Source organism: Zalophus californianus, chromosome 6 (genome assembly GCF_009762305.2).
Source record: "Zalophus californianus isolate mZalCal1 chromosome 6, mZalCal1.pri.v2, whole genome shotgun sequence".
Lineage (NCBI taxonomy): Eukaryota > Metazoa > Chordata > Mammalia > Carnivora > Otariidae > Zalophus > Zalophus californianus.
Genome location: NC_045600.1, coordinates 94587601 through 94614089, shown reverse-complemented (window position 1 = coordinate 94614089; position 26489 = coordinate 94587601). Strand labels below are relative to the sequence as shown.

The following is a 26489-nucleotide window of genomic DNA, read 5'->3' as shown; positions in this document are numbered from 1 at the left end:
TAGGGATAAATTTAATAAGAAATATGTAAAAGCCATATGAACACACATTAAAAATTCTAACACATTAAAAATCACTCAAAGACATAAAAAATACCTCGATTCAATAACATCATGGAATCCCACAGGGAAAGCTCAGTATTTTAAAATTTCCATAGTCACAAATCTATACATTTAACAACAATAACTTTCAAAATCTCCTTGGTGAGGTTTTGGGACCTTGACGATTTGATTATAGAATTCTTCTGGAAAAATAAACGTATAAAATGAAATAAGAAAAATGAGCAAAAGAGGAATGAGGGGTATAGGGTTTCAGTCTCAGATGTTAAGTATATCTGTCTGTCATCTACCTATCTGTTTATCTGTCTACCATCTGCATTAGAGTTCAGAAGTGACTCAAGAACAGGCAAAAAAAGAGTCTAGAAATAAGCATGTATATAAATCATAATGTGATCTTTGGAAAATAATGGCACTTAAATCATAGAGGAAAGTTAATAAGTGGCCTTTATACAATTGAGTGTATTTTTAGATAAAACATAAAATGATATCCCTACTCTCTACTTTTCACAAAAATAAAATTAGATGAATAGAAGTTTTAATATAGAAAGATTACTAGGGGAAAATAGGTAATAATATTTTTAGTAACTGTACTGTGAAAGTCCCAAGAGTGGCAGAATTCCCAAAAGATTGTAGAAATTCTCAAAATCTATAAATTTAAAGCCTAATGAACTTGAAAAATATTTGCAATATATTGGAGGATTAATATCTTTACATCAAAAAGGCTAACAAATTGATAAAGAAAAGATAAATGGTAAATTAGGAAACAGGGCAAACATGAACACTTAAGTTGCAGAACTATACTCACTAAAAAACATTAATGCAAATTTCCTATCAGAATAATAAACATTCAAAGAAGTGCTGAACTCTTCAATGGTATGACAAAGTAACTTATATTCACTTTTGGTTAAAGTGTGTTTTGAAAGAAACTTGCTGGAGCATAGTCTAACAATTTAATGAACATTTTAAAGGTATATATATCTCTTCCAGCTGAAATTTCATTTCAAAGAATTTTTAAAAGACCTAGAAAAGCATCCTATGACTTTAAGCACAAACATGTTCAGAGAAGTGATGGAAAACAGTGGTTTCCATTTCTAATCTATAGAGAAATGGCTTACTTGAGGAACACGTTTGTCCTTTTCCAAATTACCCCAAATTCTGCATCAGTAAAATTTTGAAAAGACATACTCCAAAGTCAGCGCAAGGACATCCAAGTACACCAGGAGTCAGGAGTTGGAGGCGTGCTAGCTGGGTAGACAGGAACCCACTGATGAAGGCAATCTGTTACAGGGCAGGTTGACTCTTGACTGACCCTGTAATTAGGTGCTTAAATGGGCTAGTGTTGTGAGGCACTTATTTTTCACTTAGGCGACAGTTTCTTAAGTGAATTTCTCTGGTCACACGAAGGTTAAAGATGGGTTTACGGAAATGTGCATCACTAACACCCAACAGCTGAATCCCAAGTTACCATCAACAAAAGCATACTTAATGTACTTTTTTATGTGCTGGAATTTCTTTGTTATTTTTCAAAAAGACCTGGAATAACATCTTCAGCTATTATGTTTCAGTATTGAACAGTTACTAGAAGGAGGATGCCATGAAGTCAGTACATTTACCCTCGACGGTTATAGGACTCCGCTTGTCTGATTCTTTAAGGCTCAAAGAAGTCCTCTGTAAAAGACCTCATGTTTTAATGAACTCTTAACAGAACAAACTCCTGCTGGTGGAATGCACTGAGACCGAGGCATGGTCAGCTTTTTAGAGATTGGGTTGGATGAAAATAGTGATATGTGTGTGTGTGTGTGTGTGCGTGTGTGTGTGCGCACGGTAAATGTTGGAAAAGAAATAACAATGTCATGAAATACCCAAGGAAAGCAAGATGATGACTAGAAGATACTAAAAAAGGGGTAGTCTCTTAGGGAAGTGAGTTTTCTTTGGGGGTAGATTTTCTGTAGATGGGCATTGGGGCACTCTCAGCATAAGGACAAACACAGACGCAGAGAAATCAGAAAAAGGCCGGAAGGCCAAGACAGAGAGCAGAAGAATCAGGCAGCCGTGCCAAGCACCCACTGCAGTTAGGAGAAGAGAAGGAAAAGACGGTGTTCAGATGTAAGCCTGGCTCAGCAGGAGAATGTTGCTGCGAGGCATGTCAGGAAATGGAGAAACTTATCTTAGTGAGGAGGCTACTGTTGCTGTAAGCATGATTTAATAGGCATTTTAGAGCACAGATAATACCTTCGTGATATTTGAAAGTAAGAAAAAAATGTCTTGACTTTTCAGTATGCTTCCCTGAAATTTGGTGAAATGTGTGTGCCAAAAAATGTGATTAGGAGGAAGTACACAATCCTGATTACAAATCTATAAGGATATTTTATTTGATAAAATACCAGTGACTAAATGTCTTTTTTTTTTTTTTTTACTTCTGGGACCACGTTCAAGTAAGACTTTGCCATGTTGCTGTGGAGTAGAAATCCATCATTGTTTCTTCTGGTGTGATTTTTCTATTTCAGGGTACCCTCTGTTGCACGATTGGAAGGAAAGGAAAGCCCTGTTAGGTTGAAAGCAAACCCGAGCAGCTCTGGCTTTGCTAAGGCACCACAAAAATTTGGCAGCGATGGACCTGTCTTTAGATAGCTCCCACTAAGGTGGCACTGGACTTTTGTTCTCACCCCTGAAAAAAGACTCTGTCTCCTGGTACAGTGAGAGACTGCACACACATAGCTGGGAACTTTTCCTGGCTCTTTGTTGGTGAAGTACCCATAGTAAAGTTGAAGTTACTTTTGTTCACTTCTTGTCTTAGAGTGAAAGGGGAATTACCTACTTTCATTGGTCAGTAGGCACATTTCATGCGCCATTCTTCTGATTGTGTAGGAGATAGACACTTTTTTCATACCGCGAATATTCTTGAATACTGCTGTTTGCAAAATATTGACTTGGGAAATAGAAAAGAAGGAGGAGGAGGAAGAGAGGAAGAAGAAGAAGAATCGACATAAGTCCTGCTCTCAAATATCTCACACCAGAAAATACAGTTCCTGGGTTCAAGGAGATTCACATTTGGGGGAAATTCAGTTTCCACACACGCACACTTTCTGTGACTGCTACCTAAGGGTAAGAGTGTGGTACAGAGAGTGATGGCTCAAGAGTGGAGGGAGGGGAGAGTGGGGCTGCAGTGGGCAAGGACCCAACAGTGAAGGAGGTAGGATTTGGATTTGGGGTAGAACCCGAGAGAGGACAGGCCGAGGCAAGGCACACACGTAGAAAGAAGTCAAACGTACTGGAAGATCAGTCAGAGAAAACGGACCAAATGAAGGAGGCGGGGTGGTAGAGGTAAACGGGAAAGGGAGAAAAGGGCTTGACTGGAAGTCTGGGTGGACCAACCCAATGAACTTGGACCTAATTCTACAGGCATTTGGGGGCTTTTGAAAATCTAAAAGTAATAGGCTCAAAGCACTTTCTTTATTTTTATTATTGATTTATGTTTACCCTGAATTTCTGTGGCAGTGCTGTGCGGGCTGGGTTTGAGGCAGGCTCCAAGTAGAGGTGTTCCAGGAAAGGCCACCTGAAATGGTGAAGGTCCCTAGACTCCTGCGGTAAAGATGTGGAAGGAAAGAAATGTTGTGCAGAAAACACGTTTTCACCAGTATAAAGACCTCAGGTGGACATGTTAAAACATTTTTATTTCTCCTCAATTTTAAGGTCATTTGTCCAGTATAAAACTAATCAGGATGCAGGAATAAAAAAGAACATGATATTGATACATACTCTGGGTGCCTGGGTTGCTCAGATGGTTAAGCATCTGCCTTCGGCCCAGGTCACAATCCCAGGGTCCTGGGATCGAGCCCCGCATCAGGCTCCCAGCTTGCTGCGGAGCCTGCTTCTCCCTCTCCTTCTACTGCTCCTCCTGCTTGCACTCTCTCGCTCTCTCTGTCAAATAAATAAATAAAAATCTTAAAAAATATATATTGATACATACTAAACAGGAATGAATCTCACATTATGCTGAAGTGAAAGGAGCCAGATGCAAACATCCACATACTGAATGATCCTATTCATATAACATGTCCAGAAAAGAAAAAGCCATGGAGGCAGAAAGTGTACCAGTGGCTGCCTGGGAGGAGGGATGGGAATGGGGAGTGGCAGCAGATTATCACAAGGGATCTTCTGGGAGTGATGGAAATGTTCTATTTGTGGTAATGGTCGCACAGCTCTTCAAATTTACTAAAGATCGTGGAATTGAACACTTACAACAGATAAATTTTATGGTATGCATATGTCAATAAAGGTGTTAAGAAAGACAAAAGGGATTGTTAAAACATGGGTTTGGAGTTAAAATGACATGCCACTGCATTTGAGATTTGAATTTTTATACAGAATAAGTAATGATTAGGCATAACTTAAAGCCAGGCCACATCAGTGGATGCTTTGAAGCAATAAAAGAGAAACAAGCAAGCAGCCTGAACATGAGGATAAATTATATTCCCAAAGTTTGTAAATTGGTTGCTTGGAGCTTTGAATGCATTTTTTTCTATAAAGCAACAATGACATCAATGGTGTTTAATTTCTAGGCTAGCTTACTAAACTTCTTTTAACCCATGGTGTTGATATATGTTAACAGCATCATTTAAAATTCAACCAATCACTTCTTTTTTTTTTTAGATTTTTTTTTTTTAATTTTTATTTATTTGAGAGAGAGAGAGAGTACAAGCAGGGGGAGCCGGAGAGGAAGAAGCAGGCTCCCTGCTGAGCAGGGGGCCCAACGTGGGACTTGATCCCAAGACTCTGAGATCATGACCTGAACTGAAGGCAGACACCTAACCAACTGACCCAGATACCCCTCAACCAATCACTTTTTTTAAAAAGATTTTTATTTTTATTTATTTGAGAGATAGAGAGCACAAGAGGGAAGAGGGTCAGAAGGAGAAGCAGACTCCCCACTGAGCAGGGAGCCCGATGTGGGACTCGATTCCAGGACTCCAGGATCATGACCTGAGCCGAAGGCAGTCACCCAACCAACTGAGCCACCCAGGCGCCCAACCAATCACTTCTTATAGTGACTTTGTAAGAAAATATATTCTTAGCTCCCACCCAAGGAGAACAGGAATTTCGATTCCTTCCTGTCTGCATGGACGTACGGCTATAGAGGGTTAGGTAAAACTTGCCCCAAGGTACCATTAATTTATCATTTTCGTAAGTGAAGGGATCCACCTAGGTCTGCTCCATAAGCTGAGTTCTGAGTTGAAAAATAGTCTTACAGACATTTCACAAGCTGTTGGCATATAATTATTCATAGTGTCTCCTATTCTGCTTCTACCACATTCTTAATTAATAAATTCTTTTTAGTTTATTCATTTTATTTTTGCTTTTTTTCTTTCATATCTCCTTATTTATTTTTGTGTTACTTCCTTAATTTCCCTTTGATCATTTTTTTTTCAGTTCATTCCACAGCATTGATTTAATCTGGAGTAGATATGTGTTTCAGCGTTTATTTTTTTAGACATCTTTCTGAGTATTAGATTTCCTACCTTCTAATATTTTGGTTTACAAGCTAATTTCTAGAGGAGATGTTTTTTCTCTTGTGTTTTTAAATTTTGATGTGTTTTATTTTTCTCTCTCCCTCCCTCCATGCTCAGCTGATGATATCCTCTGTTGGTTTTATTGTTGCTTCTGTTTACTTCCTCAAGGTCCTCAGTTCAGAATGAGGCCTGGACTGGACTGATACTGGGTGTATGCCTGTCTGGTCAGTGAACTAGCTTTTGGGTTGATTCAGTTAAGAGTTATATCACAATTTTTCTAGGTCATCCACCCCCCCATAGTCTTGACAGTATCCTCAGAAATCAAATTCTAAAGCCCAGCCACCTGCTTGTAGACCTGACGCTAAGTGGACCTGTGACTTCAGCTCCATTTAGCATTTTGTGTTTCTGGTCCATGTTTTGTCCTCAGAGATGTTTATTTTGTTTTTGAGCTTGGCTAAACCTTTTTGTGTTTCTTTAAAAAAAAATATTTCAACTGTTATTGGTATACATTTGGAAAAAATAGTTTGCTTCAAATTCTAAACTTTTCCATCTTCAAATCAGAGTCAACTTATATTTTTAAAATCTCTATATTTTTCATAAAACAAAAGCAACTATCTGAAATTTTTAGTAGCAAAGATGTAGGCAGCTACCATAATTTCTTTTCATATCCGAGTACTGTATCTTCTATTCTTGGTGGCTTAAGTTTGGAAGATAACTTCTTCTATATTAGATTATAAATTCATCTACAGTGTAGACTTGTTTCTCAGAAGATTTCCTACTTCAAGAAATTATGTTACCTTTTCTGTAAAACTACTTGAAAAACTTTGTCATATATCTTTTGATGTGGATACTTTCCCTTGATGATAGATATATTTTGGAGGATTCCTATTATTTTTTTCTTGCATAAATTACACCTGTAATACATCAACTGTGACTTCCAATTTTTGTTTATTTCATCAATAGAAATAATTTAAAAATTTTCAGAGTAACCAGAGTACTGAATCTTTGTATTTTTTGTGTGATTATTTTCTAATCTGTTACAGTGGCTTCATCAGTATCTAATTAGCCCATGGGTTTTAGAGAGACTCTTCAACATAGGGTCTTTCAGATTACCACCCTTAGTTTTCTTAGGGATTATATTTTACGTGCAGAGTGCCTCAGTGTTTACATAACTTATTAAAATATGCAAAGTTATAAGTGCACCTGGGAAAAGAAGGATGACAACAAGAGGAGTGAAATTACTGGAAAGTCAATATCTTAGTTCCCGTGATTAGCGTGCAGAAAGCAGAAAGTGATCTACCAGGAGTCAGAAGAATTGGAGAGCATGGGTTAATCTGATGAGTTAGCTATTAAAAAGATTAAAAATGGGTTTTATTTTTAACTGAAAAAGTGAAATGAAATTATTAAAATAATGTAATTTATTTTATTTTATATTTACTAAGTTTAGATTATGATTGCAATTGCACACTAATTCTTTAAATGACTATAGAACAAATCGTGTATTTTGTCACGTGTATTTTTTTTCTAATTTAATTATATGGTACACAATCTGTCACTTTTTACTTCATTTTTGAATTTCACAGAGTTATTTTAGAAAAGTACTGAAAAGATAAGTTTTCCACAGGCTTCTCTTGCACCCTTTATGTTAAAAGATTGTCATTTGAAGCATCTGAATTAATTTTCTCTTCTTCAGTTGTTAACTGGTATCCTCTGCTGGATCCTTAATTGTCACTGGCGTTGGGTGAGACTCAGTTCTGGCATTCCTGTCTGGATTTAGTGTAATCCTTCATTTTCATTTTTTTTCTTCATTTTAATTTTTTTTAAGATTTTATTTATTTATTTACTTGACAGATAGAGACATAGCGAGAGAGGGAACACAAGCAGGGGGCATGGGAGAGGGAGAAGCAGGCTTTCTGCTGAGCAGGGAGCCCGATGTGGGGCTGGATCCCAGGACCCTGGGACCATGACCTGAGCTGAAGGCAGACGCTTAACGACTGAGCCACCCAGGCACCCTCTTCATTTTCATTTTTAACAGCATTTGCTATCTACTCTGTGATTGGAACGCATCTTAATAATCAGTCAAAGCCTGACTAATGGGTGGGGTGGGACTTTATGTTAGAAAGGGAGGCATGTTTGGGTACTAGTTTTATAAGTGATCTGTTCATTAGTGAATGTTTTCCTATAATGATGGCTTTTCCTTTTTTATACATCTGTGAATATGGTGTTTCCTGCAATGAACGCTTAGCTAATGAGGCTCCTTTGTACATCTTAGAAATAATAAATAAGAAACATTATTCTATTCTTGGAGACATTTAAGTCATATGATGTCATCTGAAGAATAGTCAGGAAAAAAAATGGACTTGGGAACCTGACTTAGCCATTTACCAAATGAGGAACCAAACAAGTCACTTTACTTCTCTGTTCCTCATTTTCCCTTGGTTTAAGATCAGCTAATTTCTAAATTCTTCCTGCTCTCACATAACCAAATACCTAGAATATTTCTGCAGCTAGCATCTATACGTCTTTTCACATAGTATTTAAATAGTTGTATTGGGTATTATTGCACATAGTCACAAAAGTAAGAAGATGAAGGTAGTTTTAAGCATCAGTTTTATCAGACTTATTTTGTGGTTGTGGTAGGTTGGGCAGGTCAGCTCCTTTCACAACAAACACAGTGGGGGATCCAGTATGTTTTCAGAGAGAAGTTTTATCAGAACATGTTGTCAGACAGTGCATAGCCAGCCACCTTCAAAGGCAGGGGGTAAAACCAGTCTTGTTTAACCATTTTGTCTTTCTGAACCTGAAAAAAGAAGAGGCACAAGCTGAACATGGCAGGATAAAGGAAAAATAAGTAAATGAACAGACTTTTTAAAATAAAGATGTTAGACTTATACCTTCACATCTATCACATTTTTTTCTTCTACACTTTCGGGTCTTTTGGTACTTCTTTTTTATGTGTATATTGGGTTGCTGAGAGTTTGAGTTTTGTGTTGTTGACTTTAGTTTGACTTGTCATTTATTCTGAGTTCTTGCAGGGAGTGGAAGAATAATTTCTGTCCTGCTGGCCATCTGGGATTCACTTTCAGACTTTCTGACTCAGTAGCTTTTCCCAAAGTCTGTGTACTCAGACAAAGAGCTCATTTCTGTGTGTCTCTTCCTACTCCCCACCTGCTGTTTAGAGCATTCACATGTAGATATATCAGTACCATTTTACTCCCCAGGCTCCCAAAGTTCAGAGGTTGGAATGGACTATTGTCCCTTAATACTATCCTGTTGCTGTCCAGATTGTAAACAACACCTCCTCTCTTGCTTCAGCCTGGAACTTCAGAGAGTGGGACTAAAGGTGATGGGATATTGGGGAAAATACCAGCACCTTCTCTATTTGTACAAAGCCTGGACAGCACATTTTGGGGAATTATCCATCAGGCAATCAGAGAGCCTTCTATGAACAACACATGAACTAATAACTTAAAATTTATATTTAGCCCTCACACTTTTGCAGTGATGTAGATTCAGTGAAATACTTTTTTGTGTTTAACTACTTATTCTAGACTTCTTAACTGTAATCAGATTGATGAATATTTCTAAAATACTTCTGTTAAAATGATGGTTTACATTGCACAACATTATTCAGTCGTGATTTAGCATAATACTTTTATTTTTTTTAGCAGGCTATTTTTAATAGAATTCTTGTTGGCAGAATATATTGTGTATAGTATCATATAAATATAAATAAGGTTAACATTTATTATAGCCTTTGCTAAACATTACTAAATATTGTGCATGTCCAGTCTATAATGTGAAAGCTCAATAATTACTATTATTGGCATTAGTTGTCATTCTGTATTACTTATGTTCAAAATGATGGTTATATTGTTTTTAAAGTCCTTTGGTGACATGACTTTAAAAAATATACTATTTCTTAAAAGATTTAAAAATTTTTAAACAATGATAACAGTCTAGAATTATAATATTCAATCATTTTAGGACATTAAGATATAACAATATTTTATACTTATAATCTAAATCGACTTGTTTCTGGGGTGCCTGGGTGGCTCAGTTGGTTAAGCAACTGCCTTCGGCTCAGGTCATGATCTTAGAGTCCCTGGATCGAGTCCCGCATCGGGCTCCCTTCTCGGCGGGGAGTCTGCTTCTCCCTCTGACCCTCTTCCCGCTCATGCTCTCTGTCTCTCATTCTCTCTCTCTCAAATAAATAAATAAATCGACTTGTTTCCAAATGAAAACCAACTTTAGTATATGTTAAAAAAAAAAAACTTAGGGGGCGCCTGAGTGGTGCAGTTGGTTAAGCTTCCGACTCTTGGTTTAGGCTCAGGTCGTGATCTCAGGCTGTTGAGATCAAGCCCTGCAGCAGGCTCCTTTCCCTCTCCCTCTATGCCTCCCACCCACCCACCTCCACACTCTCTCTCTCTCCCTCAAATAAATAAATAAATCTTTAAAAAATTGGAATAATATTTATGATTTGAAAATATTCTAAAGTGTCAGTTTCTCCTGAGGCTTAAGGTGATTATATTTAGGACAGAAATTTAGGATTTTTGTTTACAGCAGTGCAATGGGTCTATTTTGGCTGCATGGATCACAAAATAAGAGGATGAGACCAAACCAGGGAGTGTGTCATATTGCTAGAATCATTGCTGTGATTTTGACTGGCCCAGTAATTGAGAAGTCTAGACACTGTGGCCAGAGATTACAGCTTTGGGGAAATGGAAGTGCATAGGAGAGTGGAACTCTTTGTCTTCAGCCTGCTTGATTAGCCTGTAATTCAGAAGTAATCATAGCTAGAGTTTGTGAATAGGTGACTTCCTCGCTTAAATACCCATTCAAGCGTCACAGCGTAATACATTTGAAACTCAAGAGAGTCTGCAAGGCTTTAATGCAATCTGGCTCCTGTCCTGTCTGGCTCATCTGCATTTCCATATTCTGCTCTCCATCCGTACTAAAATTGTCCCAGTACATGCTCTCTGCATACATCCTCACCCCAACTCCGGCCGTCACTCCAGGAGTCTTTTCATGTTTTTCTCTTTGCCTGGAGTACTTGGTCTTGCACTTTCTTTTAGTTCATTTCTCCTTAATCTTTCAGATTGCAGTCTGTTGTCACTTCTGCTCAGACTTCGTGGGTGGTGAAGGCCGGATATGAGACGCCTGCTTCAGGCCTTCATAGCTTCCTACATTTGCCCTTACTCTGCTCTTGTCCAGGCTATTTGATTCTTGCTGGGCACCTATCTCTCTCCCCTTTGAGTGTGAAGGGTGGGAGCTGCATCTATGCAGTTCCTGAGTCTTGTTCCATATTCTGTGGACAGCTACTCATACTGTGTTCTACTTAGTAAGCTCCCCACAAGGACCTCTTGAATGTCTGCTGAATGAATGAAAACAGGGATAAACCCAAAGCATAGATCTGGGAATGGTATCCTCCAAGAACATGAAGTAGCATCTCAGTTAGAGACAATGACAGTGAGGCATAGAGCCTTTTCTTTTTTTTATGATGTTCAATTAGCCAACATATAATACATCATTAGTTTTTGATAATAATGTTCAATGATTCATTAATTGCACATAACACCCAGTGCTTATCACATCACGTGGATAGTGAATATTTTTTAAAGATTTATTTACTTATTTGAGACATAGAGAGAGTATGGAGCAGGAGGGGCAAAGGGAGAGGGAGAGAGAGAATCTCAAGCAGACTCCCCTCTGAGTGTGGAGCCTAGCTGGGTGCTCAATATCAGGACCCAAGACCATGACTTGAGCAGAAATCAAGAGTCAGATGCTTACCCGACTGAGCCACCCAGGCCCCGAGAAAATGATGGTGTATATTTTTAAGACTCTTGATTCATGTCACCGTGATGTTTTTGAAAAAAGATAAGGCCATCTAAATGTCATCAGAGTCCTGTTAAAATGAGCACTCAACAGCATGGGATCCTCTACTTTTTGTTTTCTATAAGTTTGAGGAAAACTTTAGGAAATATAAGAGTTCAAAAGCAGTGTGGTATGTAAAATTTTATACTTGTTTCATTTTTATTGAGACAAGTGGTTTAAAAACTATCCCCCTCAGTGGTATTTTTGTCTCTTTTGCTCATTTTATTTCTGGAGATATGAGTATTTTGCTAATTAATTTTTGTGAGTTGCTTATATATCTGGAATATTAGCCTCTGATTTTCTAGCAAATCTTCTTACACTTTTAAATTTAATCTGATTAATGTATTTTTGGGGAGAGAGGCACAGTGTTAAAAAATATCTAAATAGCCATATCTATTATTGACATTTTCCTTGGCAATTCTTATTACCTGGCTGGCTCGCTCAGTAGAGCACGTGACTTAATCTCAGGGTTGTGAGTTTAAGCCCCATGCTGAGTGTAAAGATTACTTAAAAATAAAACCTTTAAAAAATAGGTATAATTAAAAGGAGATGTTAAGAAATCTCTGTGATTTTATAAAAATGGGATTATAATTTTTAATCTAGGTAGTTTCCATAGACACTATATGTGAATTTCTTGCTGTGGTATTAATATATTTTACAAAAACAAAACAAAACAAAAAAAAACCTCTTTTAAATATCTGCTTAGTATTTTAATATGTGCACATATTATAATCTACTTAACCAAATCTATACTATGGGACATTTAAGTTATTTTCAGCTTTTTGATGTAGAAATTTCTATAATGAACATTATTTTTCATATAATTTTGTGTATCTTTGAAATTTTACCCTTAGGATAAATCATTTTTAAAAGAATTTCTGTATCCAAGGTTATGTAATATTTAAGGTTGTTGATACATTTTGCTAATTGCCTTTTATAAAAGAGATGCCAATTTACACTCATCGTGAAATGTAAGAGAGCGCCCATTTCTCTCTCTCTTATCAAAACTAAATACAGTAGTCCCCCCTTATCCATAGTTTCAGTTACCCATGGGTCAGATTAAAAACAATAGATAAATAAATTGTATCATCATATAGCATCATACTTTACAGCAGTGAAAATGAAAGAACTACAGCTATAATCATCAACAAATTTGAATCCCACAAATATAAATTTCATCATAAATAAAGCAAATTGGAACATTATAAACTGTATTAATTTTTATATGAAAATATAAAACAAAAAAATTAAATAGGTCAGTTGGAAATACATATTTAAGGTTAAGATGTTAAATGAAACCAAAGAAATCATACACATGAAATTCAAAGTATTGGTCACCTCTGACAGTAGGCAGAGGTATAGAATCAGGGAAGGTTCTATTTCTTTAGCCAGAATGGGGACACTTTGTTAATATTCCTTTGACATTTCTTAACATTATTTATTTACTATGAAATGTATAAAATATGGAAAAAATAAGCACAGGACAAAAATGGATAGCACAGTGAATTATCTCAAAGCACTTACCTGCATAATCACTACAAAGATTAAGTAATAAAATATTCAGCATTGTAGAAACTATGTCCTCCTGTCCTGGAAAGGTAACTACTATTCTTATAGATTTAATATCTGTTCGTGCATCCTTAAACCCTGTTGGGGATTTTTGCCCCTGTTTTTTTAACTTAACATGAATGAAGTCATATAGCTAATTATTTTTTGTCTGGCCTATTTGGTCAACATTATGTGGATAGATTCACACAATTTATACATGATGTTGAATGTCTTTAGTCCCCTCATTTTCACTGTTGTATATTTTTCCATTGCATGGATACATCATAATGTCTATCCATTCCACTGTCAGTGGACATTTAGGTTCTTGTCTGGGGTAATAATGAATAATGGTGCTATATAGTTATGTCCATGTTTCTTTGTATACAACATTGATAATCCTAAAAACACCAAATTTATGGTTTATATGTTATGTTGTATGTATTGAACATTACATAATAATAAATAATATAAGAAACCTTCTTTGCCAAATTAATAGGTAAGAATGGTATTATTATTTCAGTTTTGCTTCTATGTTCTACCGGTGGTAAGCATTTCCTCTCATATTTTAATTTGGATGCTATTCTTTGTGAATTGCTGCTGATTCTATTTGCTCATTTTTCAGACTGTATAGTAATCTTTATTTTTGAAATGAATTCTTAATAATTATATTAACCTTTGTACTATCTTATTAGAGGAAATATTTTTTTTTACATTTGCCGCATTTCATTTTTTTACCTTTAAATTTTTAATGGTTGGTTTTTTAAACTTTCTTTTTTTTATGATTGTAAATTAAATATAGCACTGCAAAAAACAACATAAAACTAAAACAAAAAAAGAAAAAAATAAACAACAAAAAAAACCCTGAGGTATAAATAAAGATCATCTTAATCCTCTCTTCTCAGTTAATTGTTAACATTTTGGTGCATGCCTTTTGTGACTATATAAATATATATATAGAGAGAGAGAGAGACTATATACATACACACACACATAATATATATATATTTACGTTGACTATATATTAACTATATCTAATGTATACATATATTTATATTATATATTAAATATATGTGTGTAAATCTACTTACATATGTAAATATATCTATATATTCATACGTGTAGTTTTACAAAAGGGGAATTATGTTTTCTGCCTAAGAGAGCATTTTTTCCCAATAAAAATAGTTTTACACCATCATTTTAAAATAGTTAATGGTGTTCCATTGTATACATATTCTAATCATTCATTTATTGAGTCCCTTAGTAATGCTGTATATCTGCATCATTTTACAGGCATGGGGGACAGAACAATGCACAGAACTCCTGCAAAAGTGGAGTTTGAATGGTATGGGGGAATTATACAGTAAACAAATAAATTTCTCATGTGATGTACTGTAATCATAAGTACTAGGAAGGAAGAAAGCAAGGAAGAGGATAGAGAGTAATGGGTTGGAATGAGGGGAGAGGGTACCCAAAGTAGGACTCATAAATGAGCAGAAACATACCTGAAGTATGAGAAAGCACCATGCCGATATGTTGGGCAAAATCATTTTAGGCTTAGAAAGAACAATGAATAATGCAAGACTTAAAGAAAGAAAGAAAGAGAGAGAGAGAGAGAGAGAGAGAGAAAGAAAGAAAAAGAAAGAAAGAAAGAAAGAAAAAGAAAGAAAGAAAGAAAGAAAGAAAGAAAGAAAGAAAGAAAGAAAGAAAGAAAGAAAGAAAGGAAAGAAAGAAGGAAGGAAGGAAGGAAGGAAGGAAGGAAGGAAGGAAGGAAGGAAGGAAGGAAGGGAGGAAGGAAGGAAGGAAGAAAGAAAAGCTCTTTGATATTGGTTAGCCTCTAGGTTACATTCAAGTATTTCAAATTTTAAACAGATTTGAAGAGACCATTTTTGTCAAGACTTTCTAAATTCTTGCAGATGTTCTGTTCTTCTCCTTAATTTTTTTAAAACATTTTATTTATTTATTTTTAAGAGAGAACATGAGCGCGCATGCAAAGGGAGAAGCAGGCTCCCCACTGAGCAGGGAGCCCGATGCGGGGCTCGATCCCAGGGCCCGGGGATCCTGATCTGAGCCGAAGGCATGTGCTTAACCGACTGAGCCACCCAGGCGTCCCATGTTCTCCTTTTTTTTTTTTTTAAATTATTTTTTATTTTATTATGTTGTTAATCACCATACATTACATCATCAGTTTTTGATGTAGTGTTCCATGATTCATTGTTTGCATCTAACACCCAGTGCTCCATTCAGTACGTGCCCTCTTTAATACCCATCACCAGGCTAACCCATCCACCCACCCCCTCCCCTCTAGAACCCTCAGTATGTTTCTAAGAGTCCATAGTCTCTCATGGTTTGTCTCCCCCTCCGATTTCGCCCCCTTCATTCTTCCCTTCCTGCTTTCTTCTTTTTTTTTTTTAACATATAATGTATTATTTGTTTCAGATGTACAGGTCTGTGATTCAACAGTCCTACATAATTCACAGCGCTCATCATAGCACATACCCTACCCAATGTCTATCACCCAGCCACACCGTCCCTCCCACCCCCACCACTCCAGCAACCCTCAGTTTGTTTCCTGAGATTAAAATTCCTCACATCAGTGAGATCATATGATACATGTCTTTCTCTGATTGAGTTATTTCACTCAGCATAATACCCTCCAGTTCCATCCATGTCATTGCAAATGGCAAGATTTCATTCCTTTTGATGGCTGCATAATATTCCATTATGTGTGTATATATATATATATATATATATATATATATATATATATATATATATACCACATCTTCTTTATCCATTCATCTGTCAATGGACATCTTGGCTCTTTCCATAGTTTGGCTATTGTGAACATTGCTGCTATAAACATCGGGGTGCACATACCCCTTCGGATCCCTCCATTTGTATCCTTGGGGTAAATACTCAGTAGTACAATTGCTGGGTTGTATGGTAGCTCTATTTTCAACTTTTCGAGGAACCTCCATACTGTTTTCCAGAGTGGCTGCACCAGCTTGCATTCCCACCAACAGTGTAGGAGGGTTCCCCTTTCTCCACATCCCCGCCAACATCTGTCATTTCCTGACTTGTTAATTTTAGCCATTCTGACTGGTGTGAGGTGGCATCTCATTGAGGTTTTGATTTGGATTTCTCTCATGCCGAGCAATGTTGAGCACTTTTTCATGTGTCTCTTGGCCATTTGGATGTGTTCTTTGGAAAAATGTCTGTTCATGTCTTCTGCCCATTTCTTGATTGGATCATTTGTTCTTTGGGTGTTGAGTTTGATAAGTTCCTTATAGATTTTGGATACTAACCCTTTATCTGATATGCCATTTGCAAATATCTTCTCCCATTCTGTCGGTTGTCTTTTGGTTTTTGGACTGTTTCTTTTGCTGTGCAAAAGCTTTTTATCCTGATGAAGTCCCAGTAGTTCATTTTTGCCCTTGCTTGCCTTGCTTTTGGCGATGTTTCTAGGAAGAAGTTGCTGTGGCTGAGGTTGAAGAGGTTACTGCCTGTGTTCTCCTTTAGGATTTTGATGGACTCCTGTCTCACATTTAGGTCTTTCAACCATTTTGAATCTATTTTTGTGTGTGGGGTAAGGAAATGGTCCAGTTTCATTCTTCTGCACGTGGCTGTCCAATTTTCCCAACACCATTTGTTGAAGAGACTGTCTTTTTTCCCTTGGACATTCTTTCCTGCATTGTCGAAGATTAGTGGACCGTAGAGTTGAGGGTCCTTTTCTGGGCTCTCTATTCTGTTCTACTGATCTATGTGTCTGTTTTTGTGCCAGTACCATACTGTCTTGATGATGACAGCTTTGTAATAGAGCTGGAAGTCCGGAATTGTGATGCTACCAGCTTTGCGTTTCTTTTTCAACATTCCTCTGGCTATTCGGGATCTTTTCTGGTTTTATACAAATTTTAGGATTATTTGTTCCATTTGTTTGAAAAAAGTGGATGGTATTTTGGTAAGGATCGCATTAAATGTGTAAATTGCTCTAAGTAGCATTGACATCTTCACAATGTTTGTTCTTCCAGTCCATGAGCATGGAACGTTTTTCCATTTCTTTGTGTCTTCCTCAGTTTCTTTCATGAGTATTTTATAGTTTTCTGAATACACATCCTTTGCCTCTTTGGTTAGATTTATTCCTAGGTATCTTATGGTTTTGGGTACAGTTGTAAATGGGATCGACTCCTTAATTTGTCTCTCTTCTGTCTTGTTGTTGGTGTATAGGAATGCCACTGATTTCTGTGCATTGATTTTATATCCTGCCACTTTACTGAATTCCTGTATGAGTTCTAGCAGTTTTGAGGTGGAGTCTTTTGGGTTTTCCACATTAAGTATCATATTATCTGCAAAGAGTGAGAGTTTGACTTCTTCTTTGCCGATTCGGATGCCTTTGATTTCTTTTTGTTGTCTGAATCCTGTGGCTAGGACTTCTAGTACTATGTTGAACAGCAGTGGTGATAGTGGACATCCCTGCCGCGTTCCTGACCTTAGGGGGAAAGCTCTCAGTTTTTCCCCATTGAGAATGATATTTGCTATGGGTTTTTCATAGATGGCTTTTATGATGCTGAGGTATATACCCTCTATTTCTATACTCTGAAGAGTTTTGATCAAGAAAGGATGCTGTACTTTGTCACATGCTTTTTCTGCATCTATTGAGAGGATCATATGGTTCTTGTTCTTTCTTTTATTAATGTATTGTATCACATTGATTGATTTGCAGATGTTGAACCAAACTTGCAGCTCAGGGATGAATCCCACTTGGTCATGGTGAATAATCCTTTTAATGTACTGTTGGATCCTATTGGCTAGTATTTTGGTGAGAATTTTTGCATCCATGTTCATCAAGGATATTGGTCTGCAATTCTCCTTTTTGATGGGGTCTTTGTCTGGTTTTGGGATCAAAGTAATGGTGGCCTCATAAAACGAGTCTGGAAGTTTTCCTTCCATTTGTAATTTTTGTAACATTTTCAGAAGAATAGGTATTAATTCTTCTTGAAATGTTTGGTAGAATTCCCCTGGGAAGCTATGTGGCCCTGGGCTTTTGTTTGTTGGGTGATTTTTGATGACTGCTTCAATTTCCTTAGTGGTTATGTATCTGTTCAAGTTTTCTATTTCTTCCTGGTTCAGTTTTGGTAGTTGATACATCTCTAGGAATGCATCCATTTCTTCCAGGTTATCTAATTTGCTGGCATAGAGTTGCTCATAATTGTTTATATTTCTTTGGTGTTGGTTGTGATCTCTCCTCTTTCATTCATGATTTTATTTATTTGGGTCATTTCTCTTTTCTTTTTGATAAGTCTGGCCAGGGGTTTATCAATGTTGTTAATTCTTTCAAAGAACCAGCTCCTAGTTTCGTTGATCTGTTCTACTATTCTTTTGGTTTCTATTTCATTGATTTCTGCTCTGATCTTTATTATTTCTCTTCTCCTGCCGGGTTTAGGCTTTATTTGCTGTTCTTTCTCCAGCTCCTTTTAGGTGTAGGGTTAGGTTGTGTATTTGAGGCCTTTCTTGTTTCTTGAGAAAGGCTTGTATTGCTATATACTTTCCTCTTAGGACTGCTTTTGCTGCATCCCAAAGATTTTGGACACTTGTGTTTTCATTTTCTTTGGTTTCCATGAATTTTTTAAATTCTTCTTTAATTTTTGATCTCTTGCTTAGATGATCTGTCCATTTCAGTGAGGGGGGTGTTAAAGTCCCCCACTATTATTGTATTGTTGTCGATGTGTTTCTTTGCTTTTGTTATTAATTGGCTAATATAATTGGCTGCTCCCATGTTAGGCACAGAGATATTTACAATTGTTAGATCTTCTTGTTGGATAGACCCTTTAAGTATGATAATAGTGTCCTTTCTCATCTCTTATTATAGTCTTTGGTTTAAAATCTAATTTGTGTGATATAAGGATTGCCACCCCAGCTTTCTTTTGGTGTCCATTAGCATGGAAATTGTTTTCCACCCCTCATTTTCAATGTGGGGGTGTCTTTGGGTCTAAAATGAGTCTCTGGCAGACAGCATATTGATGGGTCTTGATTTTTTATCCAATCTGATAGCCTGTGTCTTTTGATTGGGGCATTAGCCCATTTACATTTAGGGTAACTATTGAAAGATATGAATTTAGTGCTATTGTATTGCCTGTAAGGTGACTGTGACTGTATATTGTCTGTCTTCCTTTCTGGTCTATGTTGCTTTTAGGCTCTCTCTTTGCTTAGAGGACCCCTTTTAATATTTCTTGTAGGGCTAGTTTCGTGTTTGCAAATTCCTTTAGTTTTTGTTTGTCCTGGAAGCTTTTTATCTCTCCTTCTATTTTCAATGACAGCATAGCTGGATATAGTATTCTTGGCTGCATATTTTTCTCATTTAGTGCTCTGCATATATCATGCCTGTCCTTTCTGGCCGGCCAGGTCTCTGTAGATAGGTCTGTTGCCAGTCTAGTGTTTCTACCATTGTAGGTTACAGATCTCTTCTCCTGAGCTGCTTTCAGGATTTTCTCTTTGTCTCTGAGACTCATAAGTTTTACTATTAGATGTGGGGGTGTTGACCTATTTTTGTTGATTTGAGGGGGGTTCTCTGTGCCTCTGGATTTTGATGCCTGTTTCCTTCCCCAAATTAGGGAATTTCTCTGCTATAATTTGCTCCAATATACTTTTCTGCCCCTGTCTCTCATTCTTCTTCTGGGATCCCAATTATTCTAATATTGTTTCATCTTACAGTATCACTTATCTCTCGAATTCTACCCTCATGATCCAGTAGTTGTTTCTCTTTTTCTCAGCTTCTTTATCTTCCATCATTTGGTCTTCTATATCACTAATTCTCTCTTCTGCCTCATTTATTCTAGCAGTTAGAGCCTCCATTTTTTATTGCACCTCATTAATGGCCTTTTTGATTTCAGCTTGGTTAGATTTTAGTTCTTTTATTTCTCCAGAAACAGTTTCTCTAATAACTCCCATGCTTTTTTCAAGCCCGGCTAGTATTTTAAAGATACTCTAGTTCCAACATCTTACTCATGTCTGTATTGATTAGGTCCCTGGCAGTCGGTAATGCCTCTTGTTCTTTTTTTTGAGGTGATTTTTTTCTGTCTCGTCCTTTTGTCCAGAGGACAACAGATGAATGTGAGAACAAAATGCTAACAGGGTAACAATGGCCCCAGAAAAATATACACTAAACAAATCAGAAGAGACCTAAAACTGGGGGAAAGAAAGGGAAAGAAAGAAAAAAGAAAAAAGAAAAAAGAAAAAGATAAACAAACAAACAAAAAAAACAGAATATGATCAAATATGATCAGGCTGGTGCATAGATCAGTGCCACACACTAGATTTTGGGCATATTTTGGTCTGTTAGAAGAAAGTGCCTCCCAAAATTTTAAAGAAAGAAAAACTTATATATGTACAAAAATAAGGGTAAGTATGATGAAGGGATGGAATATGACTGTAAAGATGAAAATTATAAAAGATTTTATAAAAGGAATTGATAAGAAAAGAAGTTGGTTGAAAAAAGAAAGAAGGGGATTTAAAAAAAAAAAGGGGGAGATGAGGCAGGAGACTAGAACAAAGCCATACCCTAGAGATTTAGGTATATTTTGGTCTGTTAGAAGCTGTATCCCAAAATTTTAAAGAGAGAACAACTTATATATATGTACCAAAAATAAGGTTAACTTCTATGAAGGGATAGAATATGATTCTAAAAATGAAAAATAAAAAAGATTTTTTTAAAAAGGGATTGATAACATGTTGGTTGAAAAGGGGAAAAAGAAAAATTCAAAAAAAAGAAAAAGAAAAAAAAGAAAATTTAAAAAATTAACTTTGAAAGACAAAAGAATCATGGGAAAAAGGCCATGAATTCTCTGTGCAGTGTTCCCCCAGCACTGGAGTTCTGCCGTTCTCATTGATCAGTAAATTTGGTCTTGGCTGGCTGTTCTTTTTTTTTTTTTTTTAAGATTTTTTTATGCTGATCTTCTGGGGGAGGGGCCGTTGCCGTGGTTCCCAAATGTCTTTGCCGGAGGCAGAATTGCCCCGCCCTTGCCAGTCCCGGTTAAGTAATCTGCTCAGGTTTGCTCTCGGGAGCTTTTGTTCCCTGCAAGCTTTCCATACAGCTTTGGAGGATAAGGGTGAAAATGGTGGCCTCCCAATCTCCGCCCTGGTGGAGCCGAGAACTCTGGGCCCCGCTCCTCAGTGCGCCCCCAGAGAAAAGCAGTCACACTCCTGTCTCCCCCGTCTCTGGCCACATTCCGTGCTCACCCGGCCCGTGACTGAGCGTTTCTATCTCTGGCACCCGACCCCGTGTGGAGTCTCCAAACCCAGCAGATCCCTGCGGTGCTTTCCCCTGCCACTCCTCCCTGGGGAGGAAGGGGAGTCTCCCTGGATCTGCCGCTTGTTGGGTCGCTGCTGGAAGAGCAGCAGCCCAACTGTGCCATGGATCATGGTTTATTGCAACCCCGAGCTGAGAGCTCGTTCCTTGGCTCCATCTCTGCAGCCAGCTTCCTCGCTCTGATACCTGGGAGCTCTGCCGCACTCAGGCACCCCCGGTCTTCCTGTGACCCCGAGGGTCCTGAGACCACACTGTACCGTGAGGGTTCCACCCCCCGCTTAGCCACTGGAGCAACGTCCTTCAGCGGAGCTGACTTCTAAAAGTTCCAATTTTGTGCTCCGCGGCTCTATCACTTGCCAGAAGTGGCCGACGGAGGCCCCCTCCCCCGCCGTCTGTCTACTCGAATATTGCCTCCGATTCACTTCTCCGCACGTCTTACCTTCCAGAAAGTGGTCACATTTCTGTTCAGAGAGTTGCTGCTGTTCTTTTCTTTGATCCCCTGTTGAGTTTGTAGGTATTCACAGAATGGTTTGATCCCTATCCAGCTGAATTCCTGGGACTAGACGAAATTTAGGTCTCCTACTCCTCCGCCATCTTGTTCCTCCCTCCCTCCTTAATTTTCAAACCTGCTTTTTTCCCTTTGTATGCCTTCATGGCTATGTTGATAGGAAGATATGAAATCACATATGAAAAGACATTAATCTGATGCTATCTTACTTCATAGGCCAAATTCATATTTTTTAAAGGAAAAATAAAAGTTTTAGGAAGGAAAAAATAATTTTTAAGGAATATTGAAATATAGAATGTTTAATTTAGAGGGAAGTTTTTATAGCAGACAAAATAATTGAAATAACTTGCCTTTAATTGTACTTCTACTTAATACTTTCATTTTATGCCATTTTAATATGGAACTTTTAATAAAATCACTTAAAAAATAAGAACCCTGACACATAATTTTTTTTTTTTTAATCTCCTTTAGGTTGCTGATGCCAAGTCTTTCTCAGGACCTTTTAGTGTCTTGCCTGTGAAGACAAAATGGAGTAACATTGGTTTTCATATCCTTCTGTTTGATCTGGAAAATCTTGTTGAACTTTTGCTGCCAACTCCAATCTGTGATGTTGACCCTTCCAATTCATTCTATGGTAGTGAGATCCTGAGAAGAGCCAAAAGCACAGTGGAGAAGAAAACGTTGACGCTGAGAAGAAATAAAACTGCCTGTGGTTCTCTCTCAGCGGAGGTGCAAGCCAAGCCTGTTGGTGAAAACCCAGCCCAAGGAGATAATGCTGTCAAATTCTTAGAAGAAAGTGATGGCATTAAAAGGCAGAAGAAAACAAAGAACTCCAAAAAGAGGCACCCTAAGCCATCAAGAAAAGTGGATGCCAGCATCACAATAGACGCAGCTAAATTGTTCCTATCTTGCTTTTTGCCATGGGGTGTGGATAAAGAATTAGATAATCTCTGCATTAAGCATCTCAATATTTTAAAGCTTCAGGGTTCTGTTTCCTTAGGACTTGCTGCAAATGAAGATTGCTTCTCGTTGATGCTGCCAGGGTGGGATGAATGCAATGCTGAAATGAAAACAGACTATTCAAAAGTTAATTTATTTTCCAAAAAAGTTTTGGACTTGTCAAATAAATACACGTCCACGCTTCCAAATCAGGTTGGGATGCTGAGAGGACTGGAGAATAATTGTGATTCTTTGCACGAGTCAAACACTATAGTTTATTTATTGAGCAGACTATTTGTAGTTAATAAGTTAGTTAACATGCCTTTAGAGTTTGCATGTGGAACTGACAGGTAAGACATGCATAAAGATTTTGACTACTGTTATTTGGGACATTAAAAAAACTATCATTATTTGCTATATTTGGCTTTCTACCCTCGCTCCCTCCTCTCCTTCCTTTCTTTCTTCCTTTTTTCAAATGAAGAGTAAGCATGCAACAGCTCCTTCAGCTCAAAACACATGTAAGAAAAACTTCCTCTTAATTCTTTGGGATCAGAGAATAATTTGGGCAATAAATCTATATATTTTAAAATGTATTCATTCAACAAATATCCACTACTCTCATGTGTCAGGAAAATCATAGTGCTGGGAGCTGAATGATTTAATAGATAGGTAGACTGAGAGATAGATGATAGATTGACTCATACACACCTTGAAATCCATTTTACTTGGTGTGAATTAAATATGAACAAAAAACATTTAAGTAAATGCCAATGATAATGTATTTCATATATCATCGGAAAAAGTTGTACACTTTCATACCTCAAATCCCACCATTTGATTTATACTTTGGCATATTAAACTAGAGGTGGCAATCAGTAATTCATTTACAAAAAGTGCAGTTTAGTAAAAATAGCTATTGTTTTTTGAATGTTTAATATCTATTAGTCACCATGTAAGTACTTTACTTACATGATTTCATTTAATATGCAAGGCTAGCATATAGGTACTATTATTTTGCTCTTTGTAAAGATGAGGATATTGAGACTTATGGAGAGAAATTATCAACTCCAAGATTAATTCATCTCCTTAGAGGCTGATTCAAAGCTGAGCACCAGTCTAATTCCAGAGCCTGATTCATTACCAACCTTAACTCTGTGTGTTTACCTTCTTCCACTGCTAAAATTCAGTCTGATGTTAGAGGATTGAATTCACGCACTTACTGCATATGTCCTTAGCACTAGCCTACAGAGGAAATAGAAATAAATTTCTCATTTGGGTAGGAACTAATTCAGATGATAAAAATAATGCACATGAAATAAATAGAAAACACTGAAAGTAGGGTAAAGGAATGAGGAAAAATCTTTGTACTATAAGTAAGTATTTTGGTTTTCAGAGTAAAGAGAATAATCAGCGTGAGATGAAGTCATCGGGACGCTTTTACAGAAGAGACATTATTTGCACTGCCCATACATGGTGGTAAATGGTCCTTGACATTTCTGTTATGTGATAGGAGCTTAGTTCCAGGCACTGTATGGTCAGCACAGTTCTTGCCCTCAGGGGGCCTACAGTTTGGTAGCAAGTCTACGTGGATTATTTAGGACTCGATGTTATGCTTCCTTACATTATAATGCTTCTGTACTACAGCTATACTACAAGGTTTCCCATTTTCTGTTCTGTGGCCCTAATACAGAGGAATGGACTGGTAAAATTTTGTGGTTTGTTTACTTAATTTTCCTCTCTTCTCTGTGTGTGTGTGTGTGTGTGTGTGTATATATATATACACATACATATACACACATTTAAGTTTCATATAGGCTTCTTTTACTTTTCTTTCTAGGACTAAGAAAATTATAAAGCACTGAAAGCATGATACACAAAAAATGCAGTCAGCCTGGAGCCTGAAAACCTGGGAATAAATCCTAGTTTTGTTGTTTAACTAGGCACACATAGCTTTGGACAAGTCACTTAGCCCCTCTGAGCCTTGGTTTCATTTAGAAAATGAGGTGGGTGGGATAGGTGACCGCTAAGATTTCCTCAAATTCTTAAAAACTTGGGCTGCTAGCAAATTATATCTGCCTAATCATGATCCCACAGATCCAGTGAGGGACTTCGTTACTGTTTGATGGAGGTTTTCATTCTGAGTTCGCCCCTCATGGGGCGTACAGAACGTAGAGGGTGTGTCTGGTGCATGGAGGGGGGATTATGGGCTTTCAGCCTGCCTTCCACTACTTAGGCCTTAAAATTGCTGCCATACATTAGTTAATTCTTTACAAAATTCTTCATTAAAACAAATTATTGAAGGAGTTGTCAGGATTAGAGACTGCTTCCCAAAATCAGTCACTTCAACGTTGATCTGCTGTCAGACTGCGTGTCATTTTTTAGGAAATCAAAATAAATGTGTATTGGATTTGTCACACCAAATCCTTCCAACAGATTTGGCCATTTCACTGACATTTCACTGTGATTGTGAAGGTTGAGAAATCCTTGTGGGCTTAACAACTGGGCACATAACGTAACTGCATTTTAAGGAAAGAGCCATCTGCCTATAAGAATATCCCTGAACAGTATCTAAAAGTTGCTAGGACTGAATCACTGGCCTGCCTTCCTCAGGTCCTTACAGTACCTGGGGAGAACTCTGGCAGATGTCAACATATTAGGATTCAAAAATATTGCATTAACCACAAATTACATGACCTAATATAGTGGGACTGCTCTTGGAAAAGTGAGTCACAAAATAATTCTGGCAAACTAAGAGTCAAAACGGGGATTAAGGTTTTAGGTAGGAACAAAGTGGGGAAATTTACCAAAGAGATTAATGTTGGACACGATTGCTAAAAATAATCTGTGTTCAATTCCCAAAATTTTTTGAAGTGGTCATGCACTCAAATCTTCAATTTATTTCTAAAAATACTTTTCATATATCTTTAATGATATCCTCTGTTTCTTCTCCCACAGGTCTTTCAAAATGGAATCTGTGCACAGCAAGGCAAAAAATTCTGGGAATGAGATTTTGACTATTTCAAGCTTGTATGGTTACTTACGAAATGGTAAAGGACTTACAGATATGTCTGATTTTTTTTCCTTTATGAAATAGAATAACTAGCCTGTCTATAACTGAATCGCATGCTATAGTTTAGAATGAGCAGTGTTTGCATTTATTATTTGATTTAGTCTGCATTTCACATGGGTATACTTTTGTATTCTGTCTGTATTTGAAATATACATGATTTTTTATTAAAATTAATAATGTTACAAGACATAATGTGATGAATTTCATCAAATGATCTTTGAAATGCCTGAAAGTCTGAAAATTTTCAGCAAAAGAAATATTTGGATATTAAATTAAGGTCACCTGTGATTTATGGGGAAGTTTATTACATCAGTATCTTTATTACCAAATAAATGATTATTATATGAGAGAATTTTATAGCTTTTTCAGAAGGTTATATACTGATCCTTGAATTCTTCTGCATAATCGTCTTGGTGTTTAGATTTTCTTTTGATGCCAAATAGCTAATTTATCCTCAAAACCTGCTTCTCTAAATATTTGACATCTCAGTAAGTGGCAAATCTGCCCTTCTAGTTGTTCAGGCCAAGAACTTTGGTGTCATTTTGACCCTCCCCTTTTTTGTGTACCCCACACCCAATCTTTTAGTAGATATATTGGTTCTCTCTTCAGAATATATCCCAGATTCTGACTGTTTCTCTCTACCCACAGGACTGCCCCCCCAGAGTCTTCATCCCTTCTTGC

At 37.2% G+C, this 26489-nt stretch overlaps 1 protein-coding gene across 4 annotated transcripts in view; it reads left to right on the top strand.

Annotated features, from left to right (window-relative positions):
• Window positions 1-26489, top strand: part of WDR72 (WD repeat domain 72) — a 219275-nt gene that overhangs the window by 105157 nt on the left and 87629 nt on the right. For all 4 annotated transcript variants that reach the window (XM_027572310.2, XM_027572311.2, XM_027572313.2 and 1 more), the window contains 2 exons: window positions 22271-23088; window positions 25694-25785. In XM_027572310.2, the coding sequence (XP_027428111.2) occupies window positions 22271-23088; window positions 25694-25785 (910 nt within the window). The remainder of the gene's footprint in view (window positions 1-22270; window positions 23089-25693; window positions 25786-26489) is intronic.